The following is a 17,062-nucleotide window of genomic DNA, read 5'->3' on the forward strand; positions in this document are numbered from 1 at the left end:
TGTTCTAACATTCCTGCATTTAATAAAAAATACATTCTACTGTAGGTTTTATATGGTTTGGAAATCATATTATCAGGAGGGCTGGTTCACTGATTACATGATATTGCTGTATAAAGAAAAAATCCTGTAAACATAAAGATCTAGCATATTACAGTTGAAGCAGCATTAGTAGCGGAAAAAGCTGCAAACCCAAATCAAATGTGTTAACAAACGGGTGGTTATTAATACATCCAGCGAGTTGTGTTTCTGGGCACTGGGCAAATATAAGTCCAAAGTTCACTCTCCTTTGAGCTCTGTTTTGGTCTCTATCAACTCCTAGGGGAAAACATCTGATTTCATTTCTAGTCCTATGTATACACCGCACACAATATTATTTGTTTCATTATTTGATTCACTGTGTGATTTCCACTTTTAAGACTGGTGAGCACTCTGGTCAGTCAAACATGGGGTCATGTACCAGAGAAAAAAAACAAATTTTAAGCAAATTTGAATGAGTGAGAGAAAAAAATGTTCTTCTTGGAAAAACCTTGCAGAGAGGTATGTGAGTTCACATAGGTATATGACAACTTATATATATCTATCCCATACCAGATGAGGCAGGTAGTGCTGCCAGGCCATATACAAAAAATTCGATACTATTCGGTTATGAGATGGTTCACATACTGTAATATCATTCTTCAATTAGCATAGATTAGCTCATCAGAGGAAAACACTCATGTGGGTCAGCTATAGAACAAGAGACTGACTCCTCCAGCTGCCTTCCTGCAACTTTTCAGGGACAGTTGCACTTCCATATTTTTATATGACTTCCATATTTATAACTTGGCATAGAGGTGCTGAGTGTGGCATAGTTACTGTGGTGACTAGTCCGTCTGTTGACCTGGCTGCCCAGTAGACCCACAGTTGGCACACACATGCACACACACAAACAGAGAGTGTCTCTAACGCACATGGTGCATCAGTGCCATGTGTGCCAGTGTTTTCCTTGCTTGTCTGTCTGGCTGTTTTCTCTCTCACACACTCACTCACTCACACACACACACATGCACACACATGTTACCACAAATAAACACAGAATGGGTTTCTCCATAAAAGTATGTATGTATGTGTCTACACATTTTTCTTTCTCATTTCTCTGGGGAAATTTTGTGGAATCTGGTGGCAATCAATTCTGCACCATCAGCTTCATTTCATATAGATAGATAGACACACACACACACACACACACACACACACACACACACACACACACACACACACACACACACACACACACACACACACACAGTATCTTTTCTGTTACCTCCATTTATCAGCTCAGTGTTAGGGACAAGTGGTCACAGGTGGAAGTGCTCATATGAAGACCCTCCCCCACTCTCTTTGCCTCTGTCACGTGGAGGGATATGTGTCATTGTAACCTGCTTTTTCATGCCTGTGGATATAATGACCCAGATGAGAGCCACACACACGCACACACACACACACACACACACACACACACACACACACACACACACACACACACACACACACACACACACACACAAGTGCTGACATGTAGTGTCCCCTTTCACCTTTAGTGGTAATGAATGCTGTTGGGGTAGTCAAGGGAATCACTGGTGTCCAGCACAAAGCCATGCAGCCAAATAATGATGTCCAACGTGAAAGTAGGAGTGATGTTTCTTTTTTCTTTTTTTTTCTCCACTGAATCTGTTGCATTTAGGCGAGACGAGATAAAGGTAAATGTTGTGGAACAGGGTTGTTATGTTACTGATGATGCCCCAGTGCTAAAATATTTGTCTCTTGTTGCACTCCCTTTCCCAAATGTAATAAATTAACAGAATACACCAATTAGAAGCAATACATTGTATTTTAATGGTGTCAACATTTATCTACCTTGAACAGGTTGTAGAGTCCACAGGTTTGTATTTAAAAACTTGTCAGTCAGAAATAATTTGACATTTTGGAAAAATTTGCTCTCTTTCTGGGAGTTAGATGAGAAGGTGAGATGAAAGACAGGAGATGATGAGCTTAGCTTAGCATAAAAAGTAGAAGCAGGGGGAAACAGCTAGCCTAGCTCTCTAAAAAATAAGCCAAAATAATAACCAATTAACACACTGTATCTTGTTTACATAATGCACACATAAATGTAAAAATGACAGTTTGTGGTTTGAGGGAGTGTTACATAGTGTAACTATTACTTCTACATAAATGGATGGGAAAGCAACAGCTGGGCGATAAAGCATTTTCTGTCAATAGCTACACCATGTAATTTCCTTTAAAACCACAAAACAATTTTACATTTCTGTGAGTAAATTAAACAAACATAATACAATATGTTGATTTGTGAGTTTTTTAGAGTAGTGGTTGGCGTATTTTTGAACTTTGGCCACAGCCAGGCGAACTATTTCCCCATGCCGCAACTTTTTATGCTAGGCTAAGCTAATCACCTCCTGGCTCTAGCTTCATATTTAATACACAGACATATTTGGTATCAGTATTCTCATCTAACTCTCTGAACAAAGGGAATGGATGTTGAACTATTCCTTTCAGCCGCAATAGCTTATTTCTTTGGCCACTTGGGAACAGTGGAAAAAAACTGTAAAAACAATACTGACATAAACTTATAGACCTTACATATATCCAACCCTGTAAAGTTGATATTGCTAAATTGTTAGCAAACAGTTGCCCATTTATATGTACAAAAGATTCAGAGCAACATTATCATTCATTTTGAGTCATGTTTCTGGTCACTTGGCAAATGTAATACATATATTTGCTCTCCTTTTAGTTCTGTTTTGCTCTCTACCAACTCCTGAAGGAAATGCTCCACTATGTTCACCAGCTAGTTGCTAACTTTTTTGTAATGTCATTTGATGCTGTTCAGGGAGCATACAGTGGGTTTGTCACAGCCTTTTCACTGGAAACGAATCTAAAAAGTCAAAATGTGGTCCAGAATACCAAAACTATCAGCTGAAAGATGACATACAGTATATGAAATGTTGATTATATCGGATTTAAGTTTAAATCGGGTGCGGAACTCAACCAAGGATGAGTTTTAAACTCGCATGTCTATGACATCTGAAAACCAGTTTGCTGGGACTCCTGTTTACTTTCTTTAAACATTGCAATAGTAAACATCTCTTATATTACTAAAAAACAGGGCTTTCATATGATTTATTTATTGTTATAAAGTGTTCTATAGTGTTATTAATTAGTGTTTATAAACTGTTTTATAAGAAACAACTTCTTGAAGGTTGTTATGGGAGGTTTCGTTTTGATCAGTGAAACAGCTTGTAAAGATTCTGAAGCAGCTCTTCCCATTTGTGTTCATCTTCCCAAGTGATCCGTGCAAACACACACACACACACACACACACACACACACACACACACACACACACACACACACACACACACACACACACACACACAAACATATGAATTAAATATCAATGCACACATACTTTTACACTCTAAAGCACATTCTGTTGTGACGTCCTCTGATCAAAATCAAAGATCCACACCATGTGCACACACATTCTGCAATGTGCGTGTGCTATATATGTGGGCCAGCAATGCCTCCTGCTTTGGTGTGTGTATTCACGCGTGTGTGTGTGTGTGTGTGTGTGTGTGTGTGTGTGTGTGTGTGTGTGTGTGTGCACCCCAGCTGTCTCATGGAGCTCCCTGTTGTTTGCCCTGCCTTGGCAGACGGAGCCAGCGATGTAAACCCTGTGGATCGATGCTCGTTTGGAGGATTTCTCTATTTAATTCCACCTCAGTCAGCAGCACTGCATCCTCTTTTGTGTGTGTGCTTGTGCGAGGACACTTGGGTGCATGAATACGTTTCCTTGTGTGTGCACTTGTATCTCTATCTTCATATCGAGTTGTGTGTGTGAGCATGTGCAGAGGAATGCTGCAGAAGGTTTTGGTGTGTGTGCAGAGGCAAACGTGTGTGTGTACTTCTGTCACCTACACACAAACACACACACACTCAGAGAGTCTGAGGCTGAAGACACACACCATTAGTCTGTCTAGCACCTCCCCCTTGCTTTGATTATACTCACAATGTTATTACTTGAGCACACCAATAGCAGCATATTGATTTATCTTCCCCACTACCTGCTTTCATTTCATATGCTAACACACGTGCACACACACACTCTTCATGCCATTACACTTTACACGTAATTGCACATTTGAACACTTACATACACACACACACACACACACACACACACACACACACACACACACACACACACACACACACACACACACACACACACACACACACACACAGAGATAAATGCATACCCATACGTATACATATTCTGACACCACAGCTGTGTACATTAGCATACTTATGTGCACCATAACAGGAGACCACCCACCCCAACAAACCAAAACACAAGCTGTTGGCTTTTCTCCTCACCAGTTTCCTCCCCCTCCCTCCCATTGTCACATCAGGGATTTCCAGTGTTCCCAACACGTTGCCGCCATCACGGCCCTGCAGATGTCACTTAGCTGCAGGCACACCTCTTCATTTCTCTATCCATCCATCGCTCTGCTTCTCGTGGGACACGGAGGAGGGACAGAGCAGGGAGCAGTGAGTGCATGTGGGTGTATGTGTGTGTGTTTTTGTGTGTCTACAGAGGGGGAAGGGAGCCGGGCAGGTTAATGAATTAGTAATTAGGATTGACATTGCATCTGCAGTGGGTTTCCCCCAAACTATTTCCACCTCTCTCTCTGTCTCTCTCCGGTCATCTGTACATCCTCTGAACTCTCTTTGTCATCTTCAACCCTCCGCTCCCCCCTTCTTCCCCTCCCCTCCCCTCCCCTCCCCTCCCCTCCCTATCTCTCTCCTTGTATAACCCCCCTCTACCTGTCTAGCTATGGGCCTCGCCTCTCTCTAACCTTCTCCTCCCCTTGTCTTCAAACACACACCAGCCCCTTTTGTTGTGTCCACATCATCGCTATTGCTTTTTGCATCTCTATTTTCTTCTTAATTTCCCCTTCTCCTCTCCTCCTCTTCTCTCCTTATCTGTTTTCAGCCACTCCCCCATTCTTCTGTCTCCTTGTAATGTGGTATTGATCACTGGAGATCATTGGATTGGAGGCTGAGGTTCTCAATCCATGCAGATTTACATTAAAGTTACATTTAACTATCTGTGTTCAAGAACCCTGAAGAAAACAAAATTTTGGCAGCAGAGTGCCATATGTGTGATTATATACTGCTGCCCCGATCCTGTTTATGACCTTGAGGTTGCAGCCTTAGGTGCTCTCAAAGCACTGTACTATATGTTTTAAAGACAATACAGATGGTTGGAACTGGCTATTGGCTTGATTTTAAAGTGCTGTTTTTTTTACACGTGGAAGATAAGCGAGAGCGAAAGAGCAGTTTGAAAGGGAGTGAAAGATGGCTGGGGTGCACGTGCCAGTACAGTGGAAGACATGTCCTCTGTGCTTTGTCAAGGGCAAACTGGACAGAAGCTAATTTTACAGTATGTGCTGGCAAGTAGCATGAACTGCTTGTCCGTCAGTAAAGCCAAGAATTTTAACATTTCGTTTTATCGTCTACTCTCCGACAGACCAAACATTGTGCCATCGTCACAAGCTCTCTTCAACCCCACAATAAGAGATTGCTGTCTTTCTAGTGCTTAGGCAAAAATCAGACACCCAATCAGTTCCTTAGCCTGACAGAGACGCAAGTAGGCACAAACACATATATATATTAATATAGGCACACAAAAGCATGTACAGTCAAGTTTTTTCAGAAAATGTCAGCTAACACTGAAAGCTATTCATCTTTGTTCTCAAGCCTACATAACTGATTGTCTTCTTTACAGTGGTTTAATTAAGGGTATTCTTCTTTTGGATAGACTGTAATTATAGGCCTGCCACAAAGAGAGGAGTTTTGACAGTCTCCTCCAGAATGACTAGCACCTTTAGAAAAGAGGAACTGAGAAAGATCAGCAGAAAATACTGAGTGTCTTCTCCGGTCAGAGTATGGTCAGAGGCCATTTTCAGTTGCTTCAACTGCTTACAATTAAGATACTCTCAAAAAAAAACTTTGCTTTCTATAACAGTTACAATGCAAGTGTATCACTAGTTTTGCTTTCATAGCCAGCAGTAATTACCTATAACAGTGCTTTTCATTCCTAGAAACACCAATATTAAAAGCTAAAAGCAACCAGCAGGTCAAAGGTTAAGGCAATGTGCTGTGGTAATAAACCGTAGAATTAATAAAATGTAAGCCCCTAAATTTGAAACTGTTTCCATCAAAACTGTTGTTGTATTGCACCAAGTTGAACTGAGTTTTCCATCATTTGTTACAGATTATAAGCATAAAGCGTACACTTTAATTTATGTCCCATATGTTTTGGATTAATTATATTGAGCTGCTATCTTCCACGTGTAAAAAAACAGCACTTTAAACAGCACTTCAAAATCAAGCCAAGAGCCAGTTCAAACCATTTGTATTGTCTTCAAAACATATAGTACAGTGTCGTGAGAATAGCTAATGGTGCAGTGGAGGTGTGTGGAGGTTCTATCACGCTGTGAGCTGCTTTGCTGCCTCTGGTACTGGAGCCATTGAATGTATCAAAGGAATGATGAAATCAGAGGATTACCAAGGCATTTTAGAGCGAAATGTGGTCTTGGGTCTTTCAGCAGGACAATGACCCAAAGCACACATCCAGCAGCACAAAAGAATGGTTGAAAGGGAAAAGATGGACCGTTTTAAACTGCCACTGTTTTTGTTGCCAAAGGTTATGAAACAAAAGTTAGTGAAGGATGCCAATAAACGCCTCTGGGGTACATTTTGTGTTTTTATTATTTCACTATTATGCCAATTTTGTTTGTTTATTTTCTTTTGTTCAGTAACATTGGCCATTTTATTAAATATTCCGATTATACAAAATTGGTTAATTTGCATTTATTTCTGAAGATATTCTAAATTCTGTACTTAAAATTCACGGGTGCCAATAATTGACTTTTTTTCATGGATCATGTTTTTCTGCACTCATCAAATTCCTATCTAAACCAAACTACAGCATGACCAATGCTCCATCCAGGATATGACAGCTGCAGTACTTTAGACCTTGGACAACACTATTTGGCTGTCTGTAAATCATCTGCATGCTGTGTTTTTCCGGTCAATTCCCAAACTTTTCCCCCAATAAGACAAATTCCCAATGCTAGTATCTGACGAATAAAGTAGGCTAAACCCATCCCATACTGGAACCCTCCCCGGTATTTGTGTAACCCTGGTATCCCTGGACCTCAGTCTGGGAAACAGCACAGTCTGCATCAGTTCCTCTGATAAAGTTGAAGTTTAAGTGATTTTAATGATATTTTAATCCGGACAGGCATATCATCAGTGGTCAGAAAGGAGAGGCACTTATGTCAACAGATCTGCCAGTGCTAATCTTCACTGCAGGCTACAGCGTCTGATATCAACAGGCCCTCGAGACACGTCCCACTCACGCCGCGCGCTAACTACGGGAGACTGATGGTGCTCCCGAGCAGTCCGAGGAGCGGATTCACAATTTCTCAGCTGCCAGTCAAACACACAGAGGCTCCACAGAGAGGAGGAGAAGGGGAGGACGCCTCCGTTCACACATCCATTCATCAGTCCCCTCAGTGATCGCTCTCCGCCGCCTGGACCTCCCGCGTGTCCCTACCAGCCTGCGCGGAGGCGCGAGACTACACCACGAGCTTCGGTCGGTCGGCGGCGGCGGCGGCGGCAGCGAACAACGGTCGCTCGCGCATGCCGGTGAGAGGGGGGCAGCTGGGAAGGACGTTCAACGTGGAGAGAAAAAAAAGAGCCCGTCTGTCAGTGTTATTCCCCGGTGTGGATGTAGAGAGACAGAGGGGGAGAGAGGACCACCACCGCCGCAAAAGTCTCCCTTTCAGCCTGGGACTGAACGCATTTTACTGGTGAGTGACGAAACGCTACGTTCATTTTTAGCACACACGTTTAAAGTGTTACCATTTCAAGCTTGAAGGGCTGTGTTAACGCTAAACGCCCCCCCCCCCCCACCCCTTTTAACTGGCAATTTTAACGAAGCCCATGCTTAGATATCACGTATTTTAGTTTATCAGCGAGACGAGCAAAAGCATTTCTCATGGAGGCAGCGTTGAGGTTTGCCGTGCTGTTTTTCTTGCTAATCTGTTACCAAAAAAATGCACACACAGCCTGCAGCCCACTCGCACCGGCAGGCTTTAGGACAGCAGTGTTTGTGAAGCTAATATAGGCTGAAAAATTTGCACCGTGCGGGCCGTGGGATTTTATGGAGGTGTGTGTGTGTGTGTGTGTGTGTGAGTGAGAGAGAGAGTGTGTGTGTGTTTTCTGTCTTTCTGTCCCCCGAGAAGAGGAAGAGAAAAGCAGTTCCTTTCCGCTTTTAGGAGGACAAGTCGATCTTGAAACGCGACCAAGGTCTATTTTGGAGGAAAAGAAAGACACCGGCCTCAATTGAGCTTGAACCGTGTCTCCCAGCCATCCTGTTGTCATGGTTACTGGCTCGAGGAGGCTGGGAGAACATGGCTGTCTCACACTGCTCTCTCTCTCACTCCCCCACTCTCTCTTTCTCTCTCTCTCATTCTCTCTTTCATGAACACACACACACACACACACACACACACACACTGGGAGAGAGACAGGAGAGAGATAGACAATAAGCCTTGTCTATCCAATGTTTGTTTATGTCTTTCTAAGTGTATTGAGAGACACTTTGGAAAAAGAAGCAGGCACATAATAACCTTTTTATGCCCATTTCAAAGCAAATTATTTCTGTAAATGACTAGGAATTACTTACTGATAACATATACCTTAAAGAACATTAAGATCACTATAAACCCAGTGTGGATTACCACACACACACACAGTCAATGCCCTTATATACAGGAATATTATAGAAGTATACGTATTTTTTGGCAGTGAAAGACAGAGCCTCGGGCCGAGACTTATCTTTGCTTCTTCAGGATGTGGGTGGCTTCTTTTAAAACAGGTGTCTGATAGCAGCTTATTTTTCATCCCAAAAGCAAAGTCGTTATTATCTTAATTATAGACATTTACATGTCTAGTCTAGATCCATTGTAACTCATTCCCCCAATACAACTGTGGGCTCTCCCAGGCAAAAGTGAAGCTCTTTCTCCAATATAATCAACTTGAGCTCAAGGTTTCAGACATCCAGACACACCACCAGCAGCTCCAGACCAAACTCTCTTTCTCTTCTTCTGACTGTCTCTTGTCGTCTCTCGCTTTTTTCATCCCTCTATTGACTTTACTAGCACTACTGTTGATGTCGAATGACAGTACCAAAACCATTAAGAATGCAGCATTTATAAAAGCCGATAAAAACCATTTTGCGCATTCAGATCATGTTGTGAAAATATATTATTTGGATTACGAACATGTGAAACACATTAATACTTCAAATTTCTATTAACATAAAAGTTTAAAAATTTAGATAACATTCAGATTTGCAAATCATTCAAACGCCAGAAACGGTATGTTATGTTTGTCTGTGTGTGTAATAATGTCTGGGTAATTTGCATGACAAAATGGAAGTGCCCAGGGAAACAGTCCAAAACAAGATAAATCACCACATTACTGTGAGCATGTATTTAGATGTAAGCGTTTAGAGTGACAAAATTAGAGTGGACAGTTGACCTTGACGGCATAGAAGTGACATATTGGGGTGATTTGGGGGAGCTGGCTGACTGTTACGCTCCAGTAAGGCTGGTGTGGCTAGTTGGAGGCTCTGTGTTCATGCTGGTGTGACTTGTAGTCAGACAGGCTAGGCTAGAAAAACACCCTGGACTTCTTCCAAGTCCATATTTTCCTGCTTTCCTGTCCCAGGCTAACAACCAGGAAATGATTCTTCTTCCTCTCTGTCTGCAACTGTGCTTGTAACACAACAGCATTTTTGAAAGGTGGTTCTAGTGTGTGTGTGTGTGTGCGTGTGTGTATGTGTGTGTGTGTGTGTGTGTGGGGGGGGCTGGCTGCAGTGCCAGCGCTGCATCCAGCCTGCATATTATGAACAGGGTCAGTAGGTCATTTATAGTATGAGACCGCAGCGTCGCTTGACAGAGGACCGGAGGAGGGACAAGGAGATGAGCTTTTCCTTCTGTGTCCTTAGTATGCAGATCTGATTATTATCCATCAGGGTTCAGATGATAGCTTCATAAATTAATATTGATTACTAGTGAGCTCTTTATGAAAGATATTTAGAGGGTTGTCCTGCTGGTCTTAGTAGTCACGTTGTCTATGAAAACCGTTTGTAACTTTGTTGTGTTTCCCCTCCCTCTCTCTCTGATTTCTCCTTTCTTTCTCTGCTGTTGATTTTCCCAATGAAAGGTCAAATAGTCCCGAACAAATAAATAAATAAGATAGAATATGTAATCACTTAATAATTTACATTTTAGAAGAAGAGGCAATCAACACGATGTCAACGACTGCAGTGAAGCACTGACACTACGTCCTTCACACCACTTGGCAATACTGTGGCTGTGCCTTTCGGTAAGAAACCCTCACGGTGGCACACACCACAAACAAAAGAGCTACAATTGTTTCTGTTTAAAATGAATGCGGGCAGCACTACATATGTAATAAGGTCAGACAAGTTAAACGTGGTCAACTGGCTGCCTGTTCCTCCATTTAAACCCAGTAAAAGATGATGCAGTAATTCTCAACAGAAGTGTCTGCAGGCAGAGTAGTAAAAAGATTTACTAGCCAAACTGATAGATAGATAGATAATGATTATGGATTAAGGAGATTAAGGGGTTTATATAGCAGAACAAGAGTTTCTATAATTTAATGTTAAGACTGTAATTTAATCACTTCATATTGCAATACTGCAAATCATATCATATTGTTCCAGAAAACCCGCAACCTGATTTTCTTCCCTACTGCGTAGCTCTGGCATTTGTTAAACTCTCAGGGAATCCTGCCTGCACTGCATCCTCTCAACCAAACTCATCTTACATTCAGTCACTGCCAATAACATCTGGCCATGGTGCAACTCAACTTGAACAGGAAAGGCGTTAAGTGTCCTGCATAAAGGCACAAAAGTATCCCGTATCCATAAAGATATAACAATATAGTTGTTATATTTTTATGTATTAAATGTGTATAGGAAAACGCCACTGAGTTTAAACATAAAGGTCAGTTTACAAATTGTGGGGATTAGTATTCAACCCATGAAAACATTTGTATAATGTTGTCTGTGATTCTGGAGGAGCTGTTTAAAGTCTGAGAAAATAACCCTGATGATGTCACCAGGGATTGGAGACTAAATTTTACAACTTCCTGTTATTCTGAGTTGGGAGAGTTCATGCATTATTCCAAGATGGTTACCCACACTGCTAGTTTTGTTGTCATATTATATTGATAGCCTAAATGAGCTACTTATCCTTTTTACATATTTGGAGCAGTTTGTGAAACCAGACACAAACTAACAGTGTAGCTGAACCAAATGATGGAGATATCATAGTTTTCAGAAATTCTCTGCATCTCTGACTCAGAATTACAACTAGGATGCTGACATAAACATCTTTTCCAGCTTGGCTGCTCATCTGAATAAATATACAATATTGGTTGCATCATGGGAAATGTAGGAGCAAGCGTTTTTGAGGCTTACCAGGGACAAGAAGTCAGGATATCTTGGCCTCTGTTGCTTTGATTTTGGCTGGTCTTTTTTTTTTCTTTTAATCTATCTCCTGTGGATCTCCAACCTTATGAAAGTGTAGTACTAAATCACTGAAGCAACCATTTAACGGTCTGACACAGCAAAGTTACTTGTTTAGCTGCATTTAAAAGTTCAAACCAAGTCACATATTTTGAAGCCTAATCATATTGAACCTTAGCAGCTGGGTAGGCTTTATTATTCCAGCAGGATCTGCTCGCTCTGAGGAAGTGTTTTCCCTCATTTTTGAAACTTCCAGTCTGATTACCTCAGTTGTGTTTCTCTGGCATCTCTGCTGCCTATAAAGACCAGTCATGCTTATTGCTGAAGACTCCCAGCGGACTGCGGCTCTGTGTTTCAGGGATCAATAAATTACTCCATAGTGGGTGTCCATGTGCGTTCTTTGCAGTGTGTGTTTGTGTGTGTATCAGTGTGTGTGTGTGTGCCTGTGTCTGAGTTAGACAGAAAGACAGGCCGAAAGATAGAGAGAGATATAAAAGGCGCAAGTGACATAGAAGAGCTATTTAATGGTGACTTGGCCTTTTATCCCACGTCATCCTCACTGGATTGGTGGTTTATATGTCTGGGTGGACATTATTTAAGATGTGTCTGTGTGTGTGTGTGTGTGTTTGTGTGTTGTTCACATGATTGGCAGATGGTCTGATCGCAATTAAAGGAAATTGATAAGGCTTAAGAGCCCCAGTGTTCTGCTGACAAAAGTAGAAGGCAATAAGTCTCTACTGATAGCCATTGTATACATAGGGACACAAAGACTCAGACACACACACACACACACACACACACACACACACACACACACACACTCACAGTCTCATAACCCCCCACACACACCCTATCTCTATCATTGGCTGTGTTTTCTCCATTAATTCATGCGGGGTCTCTGAACACATCTGCTCTCTCTCCTCAGCAGTCGGATTCACAGTGCTGCTCACTTCTACAGTCCTCATTTTTCTGCTGGCAAGGCCCTTTTACCTCAGTTGCAGCAAAATGAGAGGCTGAGACAGAGGAAAGAGCGAGCAGAGTTAGACTGTGAGACAGCAGAAAACATAATGTAGAACAGATGAAGAGGAGAGAGTGGGAAAAAAAACAGGACACTCGAGACACAGAGAGGGAGAGAAAGAGAGAATTCCCACTTTTCGTGCCTGGTTTCATAACTGTTCACTGTTTCCATTTATGGTGATGTGTCACCGTTTTGTTCCTGTGTGTGTGTGTGTGTGTGTGTGTGTGTGTGTGTGTGTGTGTGTGTGTGTGTGTGTGTGTGTGTGTGTGAGTGTGTGTGTGTGTGTGTGTGTGTGTGTGTGTGTATTTGCCTGCGTGTTACTATGTGCAAATGCATATTTGTGTAATCGCATAAATGGATGTAAATTGTGGTTGTTTGCATATGCGAAGTACATGTACGGGAATATCAGCTGCCATAGACTCAGGTGGAAATTTGTTTCAGATATTCAGTATTTGAGTTTAGGATTATTTGAGCTCATCCTAACACAGAATGATTCATGCATAAACATCTTTCAGATTTATTCCCAGTTTATGAATTGCACCTTTCTTTGTGTGTCATCATGCAGTTAACAGATCATCTGTGATCCATGCTGTGAGCTGCCATATGACTGCTGTTTCTGCAGATGGAATGCAATGAAACAAAAGGCCTAATGAATAATAGCTGACGGCAACAATTCCCATGCTCCTTCTTGCTTAAAAAAAGAAGAAGAAGAAGAAGAAGAAGAATTTATTGAGGGATCAGTCAGAGTGTCCTTTGAAATCATCACACTTTCAACAGCAGGCAGAGTGAGAAGGATTGAAGGAAGATACAGGACATGTTGATGTTGTACTGTATTTTAAAACTTAACTTGTATTTCAGTGGGTGAAGAACAGTGACTGAAGACAGCTTTCACCTATTCAGCCAAGGTGTTTGCTGGCTTATTCTTGGCTCTGTTATTATTGGCTTTGACGATATCATTTAGCCACTGGGACTTCGGTTGAGAACGCAACAGTACCCTTGCATCTGGGTGACAACATTAAGTCTTAAAAAAGGGAAAGGTCTACTGTGATTAGGAGACAAGCTTGAATTAAGGAGGCAATTTGCCTGACTTTGTGGGTTCTGCATAATTTGCATCATCCTTTTGCAGCTCTGATGAAACATTTAGTGGGCCTGTGGTATCCTTGTGCTTAAGGCGGTAAGCCAAAGCACTTCATCACAACATCATAGATATAAATTTGGCTCTCATCCTATCCTTCCACAAATGTTTCCTCTCTTCACCACTATCCCTTTTTTTCTACACAGTTTGATATCTAAATATAGCAGAAATCCTAGAAATTTCCCGAGAAACTGCTGAGGTTTGTTGGCAGGATTCAGGATGTTAATTTCAGCCTAGCTTGTTCCTTACCTGCATCTGCATGCCATCAGAGAAGCTTTGAATCCCAGTAAATATTTTACTGCAGTTGTGCTCTAAGTCCCCTGCTGTGGATGATTCAGCAGAGCAGAGCTCTAGTGTGTGTGAGAATGCTGTTTGGATCCGGCAGACAGGGCTGCACTCTGCAAAGACAGAACCCAAATCATGTACTTCATCCACGCAGAGATCTTCTTTATAAAATGTGCATCATTAGTTTTGCTAATTTCATTTTAGCTTAATTGATGCCTTATTAAGATTAACTGTCATAGTACCTACACACATAGACACTCTATTTTACCTGGATTATAGAAGAATTTTTCAAGTGTTTTTCATAATCAGCGGATGGAATGGTGTCCCGACATTGTACCATTATCCTGTAGTTACGTCATACAATAACCAGTTGTGGCAAAGGAAATATGTAACAATAAAGCTGGGCTACAATTCAAAATGATTGTTTATAAACTCCCAGTGAAATTTTAACATGATCATATTATTGTTTTTACCAAATTCTGTTGTCACAATGTTGTTTAAGTTTTTGTTTCAGGTGTGTGATGAGTTTTGCGTGATGTATTTCATTACAGTGGAGTACATTTCAATGTTTTTTGATTGTTCGAATAATAGAAAAATAGTGCAAATGCCAATCATAATTCCCTAGGACCCAAGGTGAATTCTTCAAAAATTGCTTTTTGTAGGACCAACAGTCCAAAACCTAAACATATGCAGTTTACAATGATAGAAAGGGAGTAAATCCTCATATTTGGGAAACCGGAACCAATCAATATTTTGCAGTTTTGCTTGATAAAGACTACGAGGATTAATCATTTATCCAAATTTTTGGTGAATTTTCTGTCAACAATTACACGGATAATCACTTCACACATGTCAAATTCTTCCCCCAGTTTGTCAGACTGTATCTAAAAAAAAGATTAATTTCACTTTCATCCTCACTAAAAAAAAATTCCATCTTATTGTTCAGAAAAAGAATAATCTATCAAATGCCAGCATTAATTCACATATAACTATCTCTGCAGAACCATAATTAATAGCTGCTCATTAACATTTGCCCTCTAGCCTCAGTGAGGATAGAGGAGGACCTGCTGTACGGAGGTCTTGGCTGCTCAGCCAGCAGTGCAAGTGAGAGTCACAGTAGACCATTAGGATACATGTTCAAATCTCAGGTTGCTATCTTGCAATTACACAAAGCACAGTCACAGCAGAGCTGGAAACAGATAGTTATTCATCTGTGAAATCTCCACACAGACAGAGAGTGGATGAGCTAGCAGGATCATTTTGACGGGAATCTGTTGGGCTTTATTAAACAAATCTGTCTCTGTGCCTGCCCGCCTGTGTGTCTCTACTCCTCTGCTTTCTATTTTATCTACCTCTTCCTGCCCTCCTTTCAGAGGTGTTTTGGGATCATCTGGTGCAGAGGACAAAGTGTTCCAGACATATGAACCTTTCTCTCTCTCTGACATACACATACACACCTAGAAACATACTGCATTACACACGTATACACAGCTGTTCCTTTGTTGAAGGTGACCTCTGTGACTCACAATTAAGACTAGAATCAAATCAAATGACTATATAAGTGTCTGCCATAGTTAATGTACTCATTTTATAACACGGCCTCTCCTCCTCCTCATTTTAAATAGGTACTTTGTCTTCATTTCATGCTGATTTTCTTCTTCTCTGTCTCTGTTTCTTTTTCTCTGCAGAGGGTCCTCCCCGGTTGCTGATCTGAAGATCTGGCCCTCATCTCTGGCCAGAGTGGACGGCCGCCCCCCTCAGTGAAGAGCATCATGACCCAGGAGGGGCAGGCTCTGCCCTCTCCCACCCCACCAGAGAACCCAGTGGACCCCAGTACAACCACAGCCGCCACCGCCAACCCACCCACAGAGACCCACAACCAGGCAGAGCCGGACAAGCTGGGGGCAGGGGCGAAGGACGAGATAGAGGAGGAGAAACAACAAGAAGAAATCAGAGAGGGCGACGAGGAGGCACAGGTGGAGGCACACAGGGAAGGAGAGGGGAGGGCAGAAGTAAAGGATGCAAAAGGAGAGTGTGAGTTGAAAGAGGAGAGGGTGGATGGCAGTGGAGATGAAGATCAACAGACAGACGGAGGGGTGGAGGGAAAGATAGATGGTACGAGAGGGGAAGGATTTATAAATGTGGAGGTAAGCTCAATGGCGGAGGAGGCAACACATGAGGTGGAGGAGATAAAAGAGGAAGAGGAGGGGAAGGAAAATGAAGAGCTGCAACAGTCTACAGAGGAGACAACTCCCCCTCAACAAGCTGGGCGGTTAGTTCACTAACTCATCTTCACTTTTGAACTCTGTCAAGATATATATTGCTGTAAGGGTGTGATAATCTTGTGACTACACAAGATTTTGACCTTTGTGTCAAAATGTTAAAGCTTTAAAACATTAAAGCTGCCAAGACTCATTTTCCCCTAAGATCATTACATATGGGTATCACATGAGCTGTTAACAATATTACACACACACACATGAATACACACACAGCTTTCTGAAGGTTTAGTTTTTACACTAACCTAAGACTGTCTTTTGTGGTTGGGCAGGCTGTTTTTATTTTTTCATAATAAATTGCCACTTTTCCATACAGAATATTTTTAATGGCATATTGTTTTCTCAATGTGGCTCTTTGGTACATAATTAGACTAATGTGCTTCACCTGCATTTTACAAAATGAATAGGCAGAAAAACTCAACAAAATGAATTGCAAGGAAAACAGGGAGCGAAAATGGTGTAATTTTTTAAGAGTTGGAAGACCAAGTGACCAATTTTCTAACCACTTCAAAAAGACAGAAAAAAAAGAAACACGCACGCGCACACACACAGACACACACACACACCCACACACACACACTCAATTCAAAATGTGACAGAAAAACATGTCTGTTAATTACTGGTTTGCTAAATTGAGTTAAAATAGAATATAT

The 17,062-nt window shown here is 41.6% G+C and overlaps 1 protein-coding gene across 4 annotated transcripts in view; it reads left to right on the forward strand.

Moving 5' to 3' along the window:
- The first annotated feature begins 7,850 nt into the window (after positions 1-7,850).
- psd2 (pleckstrin and Sec7 domain containing 2) overlaps positions 7,851-17,062 on the forward strand; it is a 36,733-nt gene continuing 27,521 nt past the window's right edge. For 3 of the 4 annotated variants that reach the window (XM_040119994.1, XM_040119995.1, XM_040119996.1), the window contains exons 1-2: positions 7,851-7,940; positions 15,819-16,402. In XM_040119994.1, the coding sequence (XP_039975928.1) occupies positions 15,903-16,402 (500 nt within the window). In that variant the 5' untranslated portion in view covers positions 7,851-7,940; positions 15,819-15,902. Of the gene's footprint in view, positions 7,941-10,446; positions 10,525-15,818; positions 16,403-17,062 lie in introns of those variants that run through there. The other variant, XM_040119993.1, reaches the window with a different exon arrangement.

Source organism: Xiphias gladius, chromosome 23 (genome assembly GCF_016859285.1).
Source record: "Xiphias gladius isolate SHS-SW01 ecotype Sanya breed wild chromosome 23, ASM1685928v1, whole genome shotgun sequence".
In the NCBI taxonomy this organism is placed as follows: Eukaryota; Metazoa; Chordata; class Actinopteri; order Istiophoriformes; family Xiphiidae; genus Xiphias; species Xiphias gladius.